The sequence below is a fragment of the Haemorhous mexicanus genome, chromosome 4 (genome assembly GCF_027477595.1).
Source record: "Haemorhous mexicanus isolate bHaeMex1 chromosome 4, bHaeMex1.pri, whole genome shotgun sequence".
Classification (NCBI taxonomy): domain Eukaryota; kingdom Metazoa; phylum Chordata; class Aves; order Passeriformes; family Fringillidae; genus Haemorhous; species Haemorhous mexicanus.
This window is the reverse complement of record NC_082344.1, coordinates 70,666,781-70,682,788: the sequence shown is the minus strand read 5'-3', so window position 1 is coordinate 70,682,788 and position 16,008 is coordinate 70,666,781. Positions and strand designations below refer to the sequence as shown.

At 37.8% G+C, this 16,008-nt stretch overlaps 1 protein-coding gene across 1 annotated transcript in view; it reads left to right on the top strand.

The window, feature by feature from the left end:
* Positions 1-16,008, top strand: part of UVSSA (UV stimulated scaffold protein A) — a 45,036-nt gene that overhangs the window by 17,782 nt on the left and 11,246 nt on the right. The window contains exons 7-9 of the mRNA XM_059845356.1: positions 2,210-2,324; positions 10,447-10,624; positions 11,537-11,686. Of these exons, the coding sequence (XP_059701339.1) occupies positions 2,210-2,324; positions 10,447-10,624; positions 11,537-11,686 (443 nt within the window). The remainder of the gene's footprint in view (positions 1-2,209; positions 2,325-10,446; positions 10,625-11,536; positions 11,687-16,008) is intronic.

Below are 16,008 nucleotides of genomic sequence, written 5' to 3'. Positions count from 1 at the left end.
GTTTTCTATAGTACTTGAATGCACAGTTCATGGATTGTACCTAAACAAAGTGAATTTGCATCTGATTATGCCTTTTCTCTGTCAGGCTTCTCACATGCTTTAAAGTTTTAGATCATGCAGGTAATACAGCAAAGTTGCTTCCAGTGCAGTTTTCAAGAGGAGGATTAGTGAGATCCACTGAATTTTAGAATATTACCATACAGAGAGATATGTGCCTTGAGTGATATGAACAAATTAGGTGAAATTTCAATTAAAGATAGTACTCTGCTTTCCCTCTAGTCCTCTCAGATATGACAGGCAAGGAAGTGCTGGTATTATATCCCTGATATTTTAGGTATCATCTGACAACTCAAGTTAAATGATCAGGCTGGACTGAGTTTTGTCCTCTTAGTGTTTAACACTATTTCTCTCTTCCTTAAACCTGTCGCTGTTTATTTGTTTACAGACTGAGTGAAAACAAAAGGAATACACTGAATTTACTTTCCCTTTTTATGATATGAAAGTTAGTCAGTTTGTACATTGACACAAAGTTGCAGACTAAGATCATCTGTGACAAATTTTATCTTGGTGAAATCTTTTTTTGATAGCTAGGTAAGAAATGGAACCTGAACATGAAAATTATGATCATGTCCTGCTTCTAGAATTTTACTTCTAACTTGTACCATCCATTCATTATGTGTTAATGTATATCTGTGTATAAATATCAATTAACATTCTTTGTTAGAAATTAACACAGTCCAGCTTACAATTAATTATGGCCAAAAATAAATACTGAGGTTTTTTTAAGTTATTATTTATTTTAAGTTTTAAACCACATTTGATAAACCAAGGTTAGCTGCTAGATTTTTGGCTTCAGAGTATATGTATGATTTAAAGGAACTCAGCTGTGACATAAGATTAGAGTAGTGAATTAGATTGGGAAAATTCTGCTGCAGGCAAAACCTGCAGTATCCTCTGGTGCTTGTAACAAGGACCTGTTGGTATGAATATTACAGAATCCAGGTGCACTAATAGAACTAAAGAACACAGCTGAAAATAGTGAAAATTACGCTATTCCTTGTCAGTTGGGTTGCTGCAATGAAGTGGAAGAAGTGATATCTGTGCTAGGGTTGGATTTAGTGGATACCTTTTACTATTTCCTTGTAAAAGGAAAATATGGCAAACATACAATAGTAAAGTGCTAATTATTTTGTTGGGAATGAGGTGACTCTGAACATGGGCAAAGGAAATAAAGCTTAAAATCTCCATCATTGTTGCCTTTTTAGAGTACTTGACATTTGCTTTTTTAAAGCTCTGATAGTACAGACCATGTCTGGTGATGCAGATTTTTTTAGCTTGCGTGCAATTTAGAAATAAAAATCATTTTCAGGTATGGAACAAGCTTAGAAAAAGTATAGATAAAGAATTTGCTAGCTAAAATTATACATAGGAAGCCATTTATGTGGATGAATTGCACTGGTTAGTTGGAACTCCATTTTTTTTCCCACCTACTCATAGATCCTCAATTTCAGACTGCAAGACAGACCAAGTGCTCATTTAGGAAACTCCTGTTTTGTTGGTCTTTATCAGAGTAGTGTGTGCTGTCTGGTGGTATAAATGGTTGGGATGTACCAAATCAGCTAAGAAATCAATGTATCAAATTATTCTTAGTGCTGTTGTGAAGAAACACGCTGAACAACTGTAGTACACATATGTGAATATTCTTATTTGGGTCACTTTTAGCTTGCCCATTCATCAGCTTCCCCTCCTGTTTGCCTGCTCTGGTTTTGAACTCTTAAACAATTTGTGATACCATTTAATATGCCACAGATTATTTGAGTGCTGGTAAATGGGTAAAATCATCAAAATGAGAAGAGTTAAGACTGTAAATTGCTCATTAAGTCAAAATCTTGATGTTATTTTAAGATTTTTTGGTCTTATTTTATATCTTCACACTTTCGCAGACTTCACCAACTGCATGTGTTCTAATGGATAAAAGGGACTTTAAGGAAGCCCTTAGGATAGAGTATGGCTTTAGAGATAAAATGTGAAGCAAAGGCCTAATCTTAGATAAAGATTAAATACATAATTAGGGAAATACTTTTGACATATAGAAGTATCAGTAGGGCTATCAGGATGATGGCAAAATATTTTCAGTGTGAAGGGAAATGAAAAACAGTCTTCACATGAAAATAAAGAGAAAATAAACCCAACAAAAATATCTCTGTAGATGAAAGCCTCGGAAGATGATGATGATGATGATGAGGATGAAGATGACTTTGTGGAGGTCCCTGAGAAGGAAGGTTATGAGCCCCACATTCCAGACCACCTGCGGAAGGAATATGGTGAGTTTGCCCAGCTGTGACAAGCTTTATCCCTGCATGTTACTGCTGCACCAAGGTAAATAAACAGCCATGCTGAAGTAATAAAGTGATCAGCAGTGTGGGTAATCTCTGCCTGCTCTGAGGAAGTCATTACATGGACACAGAGCAGTGATTGGCTCTGGATAAACAAATACTTCTAGGAGCAGGAGCAACTGAGAGGAGCAGCTTATTCCATTCCATCATCTTCCACAGGAGTTCAGAGCCAGGAGCAGCACCCTGTGTGCTTGTAGGTGTGCAGAGCACACCCTGGGAGTGGAGGGATTGCAAAGTGAAGCTGGCAGTGAGCCTGAGTATTGCAAATACTGGTGCCAGTCTGGTGAGCTGGGATAAGGTGCTGTTCCATCACCTGCATTAATAGCAGCTGGATATGCACAGCCACTTCCTCCCATAGAATGGCCAGCTTACAGCCCTGCAGGGTGGCTCTTTCTGTTTAGGTGTTGCTGTCAGAGGATTTTAAATGCAGCTCAGCCTTCAAGTGCAGAATTACAGCCATGGAGTACATACTAGATGACAAACTATAATTTTGCATTCTTAGTAAAAGTAGATAATTTTTAAATGAAGTTATATTTACTTGTGTTCGTGTGGAATTGAGTGGTGTTACTGAAGAAAGTTCATCTTCATTCAACTTCAGTGCATTGCTCCTTGTCATGCTTAGTAAGTCTTCAGCTTTACTTCTGTGTAACTCAGCATCTTTGAGGACTCCCAAGATTTCAGTACATTGTAGAGAAGGGTAGCTGCCATCAGAAAGCTTTAAGTTAAAAACCTGTAAGCAGTGTCTTGCTCCTGCATTTGTCCATGAGTATTTGTGTAAGACTGGTGCTGTTGCTGTGGCTTTTTCAGTCCTGTTGATGCTTATTTTTCCCATTGCTGCAGTTTCCCTCATATAAGTCAGGCTGCAGCTATCACCTGGAACTCGTTTTTCATATCTTTAGCAGCAGCCCAAGTAATTCTAACATGCAGAAGTTCTGTTTGTACTTGCCAGCTTCCACTGGAAGTGAAATTTATTCATCTCTTCCCTTTTATCCCATCTTCCTCATGGACACACATTTTTCAAAAATAAAGCATCTTACCGTCCTTTGTACATAAATACTTGGTTGCTATTTGAATTCCTTCTTATAGGGAAGGATAAAAGAAGAACCCTGCTATCTATTTAGGGATATTTTAAAAATCAAAATGGATTAAGAAATTCCCAATGTGTATTTAATCTATTGCTGATAGGAAAATACATTATAGTGAAGAAGTCAATGAGAAAACAAAACCTCTCATTTCGTATACCTGTGGTTATGTAGGAGCTAATGGTCACACTTGGCTATTCTTTATCTGATGTGTTCATTAAAAAAATAACATTTTGAAAGAAATTAATAATTCCTGATGCTTCTGAAGACATTCAGCTTTACTTCCTGCCATTTAAAGCTATTATGTAAGTTCCCAGTTTAGAAAATGGTCTGAAAATAACTAAGAATTCCTGAAAATCACAGTTTAGAAAATGAAAGTCTGCATGAGTGGAATGTTCTAACTGGAACATTAAACCTCCCATGTAAAATAAAATCCCAGTGTTACATGGAAAGTGTAAATGGCTAAAAGCTGTTTTTCCATTTGTTGTTACTTTTCCTGAGCAAGCCAGATTAACTTGATACAGTAAACCAGAAAACAAAGCTGTAAAACATGACTGTGGAAATGGATTGAAACGTGACATGTAAATTATTGATTTAAATGTCCCTTTATTTCCTCTCACTTCTCTCACAAAGACGTATCTTACCATCAAGGTAAGTTTTGTGCTTTTCCTGAGAGCTGAAAAACTTGTTAAAAATGAAAATTTATTTAGAAAGACAAGTTCTGTGCATAAGTATATAGATACATGCAGTTGTATTATCTGTGTGTTTATATGGTTAATAACTATAATCTCAAAATTGGTGATGATATTAAATATAGAATTTGAATTGAGCATGGATGCAGCTTGGGTGGAGGTAGAATTGAACAAGTCAATTTGAATCTTGATGTATAAAATGAAATGTAAATTTGTTAAAAGAATTTAGGTGATTAGATAATTGAAGTGTGAAGATATAACCCATTAGAGGTGTCATGCCAAATTAGCATTACCAGAATTTTAATGACTTCCCATTTGTATAATCCTTATTTACTCTTGCATCTGATGTGTGCAGCTGACAAGAGGCCAGCTCTCCTGTGGGACCACAGGGTCATTTAAAATACACTGTGGTGCTAAAGAGGAATATTTGGCTAAAAAAGAAACAACACTGGAAATAATTTTCATACGGTTGCTCAGATCTCACCACGGGGCACTGATGTTGCTGATACCACTGGTGAGTGACCTGCCCTTGTATGGCTGGCATTGCTAAGCCCTAGAAAATGGAGCCATTATTCATTTAAAGGAAAACTTTAGAGAGAATAAAACCTTCTTTCCACTGGAGATTTTCCACATTCCAGCCTTTGCTGGTCAGCTGTTGGTTCCATTGGTATAAAGCCTTGGGGTGAATGAGGTAAGGGATGGAACTGTGTAGCCCTGACTAGAGCCCTGTGTTGCTCTTGTCCCATAGAATAGAATTTTTGGCTGATGCCAAAGAATGAGATATTCCTTCCTGACCTTGGTAGTCTTGGCCTGTCTTGCAGCTGAGCTCAGACCCACATGGGAAGTGGTCTCCTTTGAGGGATGTGCTTTTCCACATAAAAATGGAACAGTTCTCAGCTCTAGTCCAAAGCACCCACTTTAGTTGGCAGTTCTTGTGTGTGTCTCATTGCAAGCATTACTTCCCCATGCAATAATGCTCTGGGGACAGGGGAGTCCTAGTGCTGTTTTACAAGAGGTGATAGAGGGAACCATCTGACTTGGGACTATTAGCATGGAAGCAAGCTGTCACAGACATATTTTATGAAAAATCCTTTTGCTAGGATGTTTTCTCCTGAGAAGCTGAGAGGCCTCAGAAAAGAAATGTAAACAGTTATCTGCTGCTGTGGAATGCAACAGGTGCATCTTTGATTGGTCTCATGTGGTTGTTTTTAATTAATGGCCAGTCACAGTCCAGCTGTCTCGGACTCTCTGGTCAGTAAAAATATTTTATTATCATTCCATTCCTTTCCTTTTCCTTGCTAGCCTTCTGATGAAATCCTTTCTTCTGTTCTTTTAGTATAGTTTTAGTATATAATTTTCTTTTAATATAATATATATCATAAAATAATAAGTCAACCTTCTAAAACATAGAATCAAGATTGTCATCTCTTCCCTCATCCTGGGACCCTGTGAACACAACCACAGCCGTCTACTGGTTATCAAGTTTCATCTTTTTCCAAAATTATATTAGGAATGACTCTGCAGTCACAAACCTTTACTTCTACTCTGGTTAATTAGATTATTTCTCTTGTATTTGAGCCTTAAGCTGAATGTTTTTAGGCCTCCGATAGCTACTTTACGGGTTCACATTGCATATTAGAGTCTGCTTGAGATTTCTTTCATATGGGAATCCAAGCTACCATTCCCAAGAGTTTGTTCTATCAATTTCTGAAATTCTTCTCTCTGTTCCTTACAATGTGATGTGCTTTTTCTGGGTTAGATGTCCCCAGACTGCTTTTCCTTATCTGATGATGTCTCAGTCATGCTTTCCTGTGTGTTAAGTAGCTGCTGTTGAATCCCTGAATAGACACCCCTGTGCCTGCTAGATGGAAATTAAAAATTATATTTAAGCATTTTCCTTCCTTATGCAGTGATTTCTCAGTTTGTCTGGGTCTAGCTTTTCAGTCAGGTTTGATTTCTCTGGTCTTCTCAGAGAAGAAGACCAGAGAACTGGTCAGGAACTTCTGAGGGAATTCTCCCTGCATGTGAAGGATGTGGAGAGCAGTTTTATGTGGACAAACAGCTCGGTGTAGACCTCAGCAGAAGCAAACCAGCAAACTCCAGGTGTCTAAAGCACCATTGTCAGGGGCTGAGTTTGAGACTTAGAATTGTCTCAAGACTGTCTAAGCTAAAAAAGGCTTTTACCTGACTTCTGTAAGGAGAAAAAGCATACCAGGTTTTAGAGGGGGAATGTTAGGCAGAATTACTTATTTACCTCTTTGAAATTCAGGTTCCTTTTTCCTAAATTTGGAGAATACAAGTAACACTCAGTTGTTTCTCAGCCTAACAAGTCTAGTATCTAGAATAAGTTTTTTATTAATAATACTATGAATCCTTTTAAAAAATCAGATGTAGTTGTTACATGATGTGAATGGCCTGTGTTGATTTATCATAAATGTATTGAAAACAGATATTCAGCATTGAAGTTAAAACCCCAGACCAGAATTTCTGTAATCAAATGTGTGTGTGGTCTCCATTTCTCTTAGGATATACAACTCTAGAAGTATTTAATTAGAATTTTAGAAGTGAGATTGCCTTGTTATATTGGTGTGTTTTGATATGCCTGTATATGCACAAACACAAGTCCTGTGTGGAATCACAGAATCATCTTTAAGATTGGAAAGACCTCTAAAATCATCAAGTCCAACCTTTGACTGCGTACTGCCATGCCCACTAAACCACAAAGTTGCCACATCTACTCATCTTTTGAATACTTCAGGGATGATGACTTCAGTACTTCCCCAGGGAGCCTCTTCCAGTGTTAACTGCTCTTTTCAGTGAAGAAATTTTTCCTAATATCCAACCTCAACTCCTTTAGCACAGCTTGAACCTACAGAGACCTAGCCACACTTAGGACAATAAATGAGTTAAACTGCTTGTAATGCAGTATTTGGAATAAAGATTATCTTTTCACATTTATGAAAAAAACTGATTATCCCTTCCAACACAATACTTCAACATCCATGTAGAAGTATTGACTGTAGATAGTTCTTCTGATGCATCCTGAATCAGCTGGTCATGGAAACTCGCCTCATTCTCAGGAGAGATCCTTCTACAGAAATAAAAATTTCCCAGAAAATCTAACAGGTTATGAGATTTATGATGGTTTTGAGATTTATTATTTATTATGATTTCTACTGAAGTTGTTGGAAATTAATAGTCTCTGCACAAGATGTTGGTACACTTTCAAGTAGTTTGCCACAGCAGTATCCCTGAGAGGATCTATGCAATGGCCAGGGGATGCAAAATCATAAGGAAGAAGCTTAAAAGGTGAGGGTGTAAGGTATAGAAAGGGCTTGATATAAATGCTGTATATTTGCATTTTTCTGCTTCTTCACTATGATTGTAAAGCAGTAAAAAGTATGGTTAATTAATGAGAGGTAACATTATATCAACATATTCTGTAATTCCAGTAAGCCAAACTAAGTGTTTATGTAATGTTAGTGAACTCTTCTCCTTAACTACCACAGTTATCTTTTTTCTTTAATTTGAATTTCCAAAGGAGGATTCAAAGATTTCACATAAATGAGCATAGGTACATTAAAAGGCACTGGGAAGCTTTACAAAATCCAAAGCTTCCTGAGTAAAATACCAGCAGGCATTTTCATTGTGAGCACAGTGGAGTAAGAAGGGAAATAATGGACCTGGACTGCTGGATTTTCCTGACAATCTAGGACAGTGTCTGTACTATTATAAATCACATCCACTTGGCTTGACTAAGAGTCAACAAATGAGGAGCAGAAATTATTAATTTTTTTCAGGGAAGGTGAAGTCTGTAATACTTGTTTATATTCTATCTCTGTTTTTTCAGTTAAACTTCAGTGAATCTGAAGTAGCTTGGTTTCGTCTAAATCCACACAGCTGAGGAAACCTGGGCTTGCTTTTTCTCTGAATTTTCACTGAGGGGCTTTTATCTCCCCCTAATCCCACCATTTCTGTCAGGACATAATCTCTTTCTCAAATTTACATTTTAATTACAAGGCCAGCTGAACTAGCTAAAATCAATAATGTCAGCATTCAGCAGCCTAACTTCAGCTGAAACCCCAGCCTCTCTCTTTCCTGCTATAGATTTATCTTGTGAACATGGGCTACTTTATTGCTCCAGGCAATAGGTGCCATTTGGTCAATTTAAACAAAAAGGGGGATTTAAACACTTTTATGATTCTTTCTCAAAGCTGCTATTGGCACAATTTGAACCCAGTACTGTACTTCTTAAATAAACCCCACAGAACAGCAGAATTCTGAAGAGGAATTTTACTTTTAAAACTGTACTTAATCCCATCTATGTTTTAAAACCAAAACAAAGCAACCCCACCCTAACATTGGACACCATTCAGCTGGGGCTGTCTGCCTGGTCACTCTTGTCTTTGTCTTGTTAGCAAAACCTACTTTCATACATAAATTCTTTTTAAAAACTCCACAGTGGAGGTGATGTTACTGATGTCTTAGTGTATCTATTTTTAGCTATTTTTCTGTTAATAGTTTAAAATAAGAAATCAATGAGGAAATATTTTGTTCTTGTAACTCTTAAGAATTCCTATATTGATCTTCCAGATGTGATTTTTATCTAAGTGTCACATTGTCCATTTATCTCTCTTACCTTTCCTGTCTGTTGCTGACTGCTTGTCTCTGCTGTTCCCCTCCTCCTCGAGCAAACCCGTGTTGTGAACAAGCAATCTTGCTTCCTGTAAACACCATAGGAAAAGAAATGGGAAAAAATAGGGTTTTCTGAGCACTTTTAATACATAGCAAGTATTTTCTCAGAAGATGAGAGATGTGGTGAGTGACACAAACCTGCTATCTGCTGACTTTTTTTTTTTACTATTTGTAAATAGTACAAGTGCTCTCAAACCACTTGCTTTAAACAATGCTTTTCAGAAATGGTCCTTAAAAAAGGAAAAATAAGGCAGTTCAAGTGCTAAATATAGTCTGAGCAATTCTGCATTACAGATATTTATGACATATTCTTAACCAGGTTAACTGAGAAGTGCCAAAGGCCCTGTTTGTAGCTGTTTCTGTCATTAGAGGAAGTTTACTTCTCCAAATACTGATGATTCTAAAGTGTGGTTACAGCAATGTTTTTGGTTAATTCTGTTTCACTTTGGTAAAAGCACCTGAGAAAGGCATGTTCCCTTTCTAGCCTGTGATGTGAACTGAGATGGAGCCCTGGCCCCTTTCCAGAGACATAAATTCAAAATTCCTGCATTATTATTTCACTGAAGTGCTGTTTAAGAGCACATTTTTGTGAAGGCACCATTCTCCCTCTTGAACAACAAGTCCACGGCCTAATAAGTGTAATGAAATAATTTCTTCTGCTATTTAACCTAGATATCTGCTTAAATCCATCCTATTATATTTAATTATAATTTTCTTTATTCCTGGTCCTTCTGCAGACTGTTTTCTAGTGCAGAGATTGGACCTTTAAATGTTTTTGGGTAGGGTTGATTTATTTAAATTTTTTTTTTTTGATCATGTTCTTTAAAGGCTTGTTGACTTTGGAGAATGTAGAGTGTTCAGAGCTTTTGTTAGTGTGTGGGGTGGGCAGGAGTGAGTAAGGGAGCAGCAGTGCCAGATGTGCTCAGCAGCAGGATGGACTCTGGATTTGGAATGAGGATTGTTGCTGTCTCTGGGGAGAGGCTGTCCAGGAATTGGGTTAAACAAGTGTTCTGCTCAGTGCCCTGAGCTTGGAACTTTGGAAAACAAGTTTGGGTGTCATTTCCTGCACAAGGACTCAGCTCCTGATGGAGGTGTTTGGAGAATGCATTCCCAGGGGGTGGATCTCAGAGGTTGCCACCTCAGCACCTTGGCCTGTGGTTTTGGTCAGGCAGTGCCATCTGTGCAGTCACACCCCAAGGCTTAAAGGGAATGAGTGATGCAAACCAGTCAAGGTCAGGATGAATTACTGGGAGACCTCGTGAGGTGGTGAGATGGGTCAGCAAGTTGTTCTTTTTTTTTTTTTTTTTTTTTTTTTTTTTTTTTTTGTGGAAAATACATTATTCTCTGAAATAAAAATATTTTGTGTACCAAGCTTCCCTGCCACTGTGGGTCTTGCAAATTAATGTGGTTTAGTATCTGTGAAAAACAAATGTGCTCTAAATAATTCCGTTTCACTCTGAGTGGCATTTATGTCTAACACAAACTGAAAGCAGGAAGATGTAGTCAGCACCCTAAGCTGTTTGGGTGGACTGTGAGGGTGGGAGAAATGAATCACTCCTAAACATCAAGGTTTTTTTGCAGGGCTTGAACCTCAGTCACCTCCAAGAGCCCCTGTGGTGAAGGCATCAACGGGAGCAGCTCCGCTGAGCTCCCGCACTCAGCTCAGAGGGAACGAGGATGAGCTCGATCCAACCTGTGCAGCTGCCACCCTGAAACTTCTCAGAGACAAACTCCCAAAGTTACCATCTCCTCATGCCAGGTCATCTTTGTTTTAATTCTTGTACAAACTTCTTGCTTTTGTGTTTATTAGTCATGGCAGCACACAGAAAAGCATTCGTGAACCAGGCAAGCTGACAAGGCTGACTTGATCTCTTTTTGAAGTTACGTTCATTGCTTAGTGCTTGGGATTCTGGTGGTGATTGCACCAGGATCTTAAGGAACCTTTTACTGCTCAGTTAATATAGATCTTATTTGGTGTAAATGGCCTTTATGAAAATACACTGTTCCCTTCTTTGCTAACAACACCCCCCACCCCATTTATATGGGTAAATTTTGTTTGCAGCTGAACAGAGTGTATCCTAACGTTCAGTCAGCAAGTAGGTTCAACATCTCTTTGTTTCCAGTGACTTATGCTGTCACTGCTGCCTGGAGATGTTACATTGCTTCCAAAGACATATTTGTTATCAATCCTGCTCAAAGTTAGGTGAAACTCCAGCCTTGCCTAGCATTTGGCTGTGATTTGAGGGTAAGGCTGGAGTCATCTGTTTAGTGACATGTTCCTGCAAAGACTCTTCTGTATGGACTAGGAAAGCCCCCAAAACCTAGCAAACTGGAATTGATCTGATATTTCCAGTACCACATCTGTGGCTCCTGTGAGAGTGCAGTATGCATGATTCACTGCTGCCCCCATCAGATCTCTGGGCTTTTGCCCCCACAGTGTGATATGTGTTAGCCAGCACTAGCTGAACATGCAGTGAGCTGCAGAGTGTGTGGTGTTGTATCATAATGTCTTCCTTAAAAAAAAAAAGGGACAACATTGAAAAGTAGTTGTAATTGTACATGTAAGGTAATATTAGTGTTGGTCTAAAAAAAATCTAATGAAACCAGAAAGAAAGAAAAGGTTGTTGTGGTCATTGGTGTTCTGTACTGACTTCTCATCAATTTTCTCCAGTGAATCTGCAATTTCTGAGACAGCAAATTTGGAAGATCCTGACAGTAAAAAAAGAAGACTAGAAGAAAGAGCTAAAGCTCCCCTCATGCCTTTTGGATTAGATCTTCACTACTGGGGAGAGGATCAGCCAAGTGCTGGGAAGATTCTCAAGTAATGCTCTTTTTCTTTTAAGACAAATTTAACAGATTTACTTGTACTCAGAGGTCATGCAGTGGGGTGACTGCTGTTTCTTTTGATAATTACTTTTCTTCTTTACCTTGTGTTGTAGGACACACAAACAAAGTCAGAAATTCTACCTTTAAATGTTGTTTGTTTTGAGAAGATGTGATACTAATTAAATATCCTTTGATGCTTCAAAGCACTTTTTTTTTCCTGCTCTTTTTATGTTTGCAGCATGGCATCAGTTACTCCAATTTAAACTGGTACCTCATTATGCAAAGGGCTCTGCCAAGTGTGTGATAGACATTCCCTGAGCTGGAGACTTTAGGATCTAAATAAGTAGCAGGCAAGGTAGGAGAAAGGCTGAGGAAGTGTTTTTCCTTATTTCACTGAGTGGTAACTGAGGTAACTGGTAGGCTTATTCAGTCACTCAAGAGAAAGGTGGCAGTTACAGGATTTGGATTTGGCTCTTTCACTTTCCATTGCTGTCTGGGAGGTTTTGTGTTTCATGAAGCACTGCTGGGGAGAAGAGGTGGTAGGTACACATCAGAAGGTATTTCTAGCAGTCAGTTTTTAAACCCTTTTTACTATTTTTAAATGAAAGTTAGGTTGCAAAGTCCTCCATCTATGTATAAATTTTGTTTAAGTTCACCAGAACTTTGGTATCTGTGTACCATACCTGGCTTGAAAAAGGCAGAAATCTCTGACTGGCTGGGTTGCAAATTAAGCTATTATATTCTTAGCAGTATTACTTTAACTTAGTTTGTTTTCTTACCAAAACAAACAAAAAAACCCAACCTGTAATCACAGTGCTAAAACAGTCTTGGCAGAAAGGAACAAGATGAAATCTTTGCCCCTGCACCTGATTTTGTAAAAGGCTGAATATCTGTTAAATTACTGAAAACTGGTGCAATTTGATGCATAAAAGTGCTTTAGCACAGTCACTCCAGGCTTTGGATTCCATCTCATGTGGTACAGGTTCTTCAAAGCCTATGAGGAGATTTTCAGCAGGGCTTTAAGAAACATTTGTCTGTGATAATGCCAAAAAGGTAGGAAGGCCTTATTTTACATTGCAAATGAGTTATTCAAGTCATAAGTGAAATCAGAAGCATATTTCACTGCCTGTCTGCCTCGTGCTGTACTGTTTTATTTTTATGCTTCCCAATAAAATAGAGGGCTCAATTCTGAACCATATAGTCTATAACTGCAGATGTGCCAATCTAACTAAAGATAATTTAAGTAACTCTGCACACACAATACCATTGACCCCAGGCATAAAATAGACTTATTGAAAAATTAAGGTAGATATCAGTCAACTCCTTCAGCATTTCTGTGTGCACTCATACTGACTCTGTAAGATTCTTAGGGGAAAAAAGCAAACTGAAAAATAGACAAGAATATGGGATGTGTATGGAATTTGAATTTTTAAAATCTGAAGGGGAAAAGTCTTTCTGCTTCATTTAGCAGTGCACTTACTTAATCACAGCATTTACAATAAATTAAGATTTTTAACAGTGAGATTTTCTAAAGAAGTTTTGTTGGGTTTTTTGAGGAGGGGCAGAAGGCAGTGTATGCTGCACAGTGTTGAATTCTGTGGAGTCTGCTATGTCATCTTTACAGACTTGTTTTGGATAGCATGGACCTTCCAGACTCATCTACTCTCCTCCTTGAATACAATCTGCTTACTCTTAGGAGCAGAGTGAAATAGCTGCTGCAGCACTGACTGTGACTAGGATGTTTGAATTAGCCCGTTTTTGCACTTGCATCAGGATCTCTGTAAGCATCTGGGGCTAGAATTTATATTTATACAATGTTTTTATAAGCTTCCTGTCAGATTAGGAATTAAGATGATTTAAATTCATTGAAAGAGTGCAGCAGTTCTCCAAGAGCTTTCTCTTAGATTTCAGTTAACCATTACTTGTCTTTTATTCCTCCTCTTCCTCATGTATTGCTGTGGCATTGCCATTAAAGCCTCTGTTATTTACCTGGGTTAGGAGCACTCTAAATGTAGTGAGGTGTTGATCTTTTTCATCTTTTAGTTGATTATCTGTTCCTCTTCTGATCCATCTTACAAACAGGTTTTACTTGTCACATGCATCATTTTTTTCAAACAAGTGTCTGCCTGTTTATAATGTTGCTTAACTTACAACAAGAAATCAGGAAACTTTGGGAACTGCCCCTGCTTTGTTCTCTCACCTGCTTCTAAGTTGTGTTGGGAAAAAATAAGTTATATGCTTGTAATAAACAGTACTATGTAATAATATATTTGTAGGAATATTTTAACTTCAGTTCCCAAATACTGGTCAATGATACCTAGGGTAAAACATAATTTTAATATTCTTGACGTTTGTTGGGTGCATATTGAGGGGAAGTGGGAAGAGAAATGATTAAATAGAACTATTTCCTAACTGGAAGGGTTGGCATGCACAACTGTTAAGTGCTTCTTCATTCTCATGAAACTGTAATTTGATAATTTAGAGGGGCAGGGGAGTTCAGACCACCAAAGGACACTAGAATTTTACTAAGACATTCTGTGAGATTGTCATGCATGTGAAAATCCTGTATGGTGCCTTTTTTAAGAATGCTTTCCCCTCTGTGTGGCTGCAGGTTAGTGACACAGAGCTGCCAGTCAGTTTTGCTTTCAGCATTGCATTGAACTAAGCAAATAAGAAATTGATGTCATTATTTTATTTACTCTCTATTGTATAATCTTGCCACATAATTTCTGAAGCTAAAATACTGTACTGTTCAAACACTGGGCTGAAATAATTCTGATTTTTTAGAAAGACTCTCAGGGCTTTTGGGGTTTTTTGCTACATTTTGCAGAAGTGTGTAATTAAAAATATTTTGTTTAACCAAAAACTGTGGAAATACATTACTGTGTTTATTGTTGAAGTAGCTTCCACCGGAACTCTTTTGCCTTTGTTCCCTAATTTACCAGAAGAAAATTATTTGTACTTTACGGCAGGTTAGCATTACTCTGGCACTAGTGAGGTGTATTTGATGGAGAAATTACAGATAGAATTAATCTGTTTAACAAGAATTTTGTTGAACATTTTTCTGGTGATGGCAAATCACAGAGATGTTTCAGAGTTTCCTTAATCCCTTTTAAACCTAGTTCTAACCTCCTCACATAGTTTAAATGCTCAACTATTGCATTAAAACCAGCAGCTAGATATGTTGTAGGTTGCTATGGTCAGATATTTCCCTCTACTTTTTTTTCCCCTTGTCATCTGCTGAAAACTTGGTCAGATAAAATTAATCAAAACTTTTCAGGCCCTCTAATTTTTTCAAGTATTGGCTTATGTGCTTTGCCACATTGTGACTGGTATGATGAGTGAAGCCAATGTTCATGTAGATATGGCTCTGCAGTCCACAGAATGCAAGGCAGGAATGACACCCAAGGATATTAGTGAGTGAGAGGAATTGGATATGGACAGAGAAAATCCTCTCAAATAACTCTGGAACTGATTGGGTCGAAGAACTGTGTGGAAGAAAGGGATTGTAAGGTTCCTTTAGGAATTTTATGTCTTATCAAGACATCTGTCATCTAGGTATCTTCATCTTGCTTGTCATGAGCAGCAGACATGCAGGCTGCAATTTTTTTTTTCCTTAGTTTAGCTGTATTTTTTTCCTCTTTAACTTCATATTTCCTTAAATTTGGGATGGGATTGTTGTTGTTAACTTCCGATATCTTAAAATCAGATACCTAAGCTTAAGCTGGTTACTTTAATTTCTTTTCATGATTAAGAGAAAGAAACACCCTCAGAGGGACAGTCATTGTCTCCTAAGACTGGTATTTAAAATGAGTCAGGTAATTGCTCTCTGAGGTTGCCTGTTTTTCACTACAGACTGTTGGCAGCTTAGGGTGGAAATAATGTGAATATTAATATGAAATTATATGAATGCTGTCGAGAAAATGTCTGTAAGTGTAGGTAAGGTCTCTAACTTTAAAATAACTTTTCAATGGATTAGCTTAATTTCCTAGAAGAACACCTGCTAATTTCTCAGATTTATGGACACTGTGTAGGAGAATCTGGAAGAAAGAATCTGTGTAAGGCTCAGCTGATTGCTTTCTTTTTCCTGTGGTCTCAGCTTATTGCAGCATCCTCTGATTCCAGCTTCTGCTTCTCTGCTGCTGCAGGACTCCAGCTATCAGGAATGAGATCAGCCTGTTAAGATCAAACTGTTTCCTCCTTGATCTGTGCTTAATCATAGAAGTATTTTGTTATGAAGAATGTTAAGTATAGAATTACAAAGTTATTCACTGAATCTGGAAATTGGATAACTGACTCTGAATGTCAGATCATGAA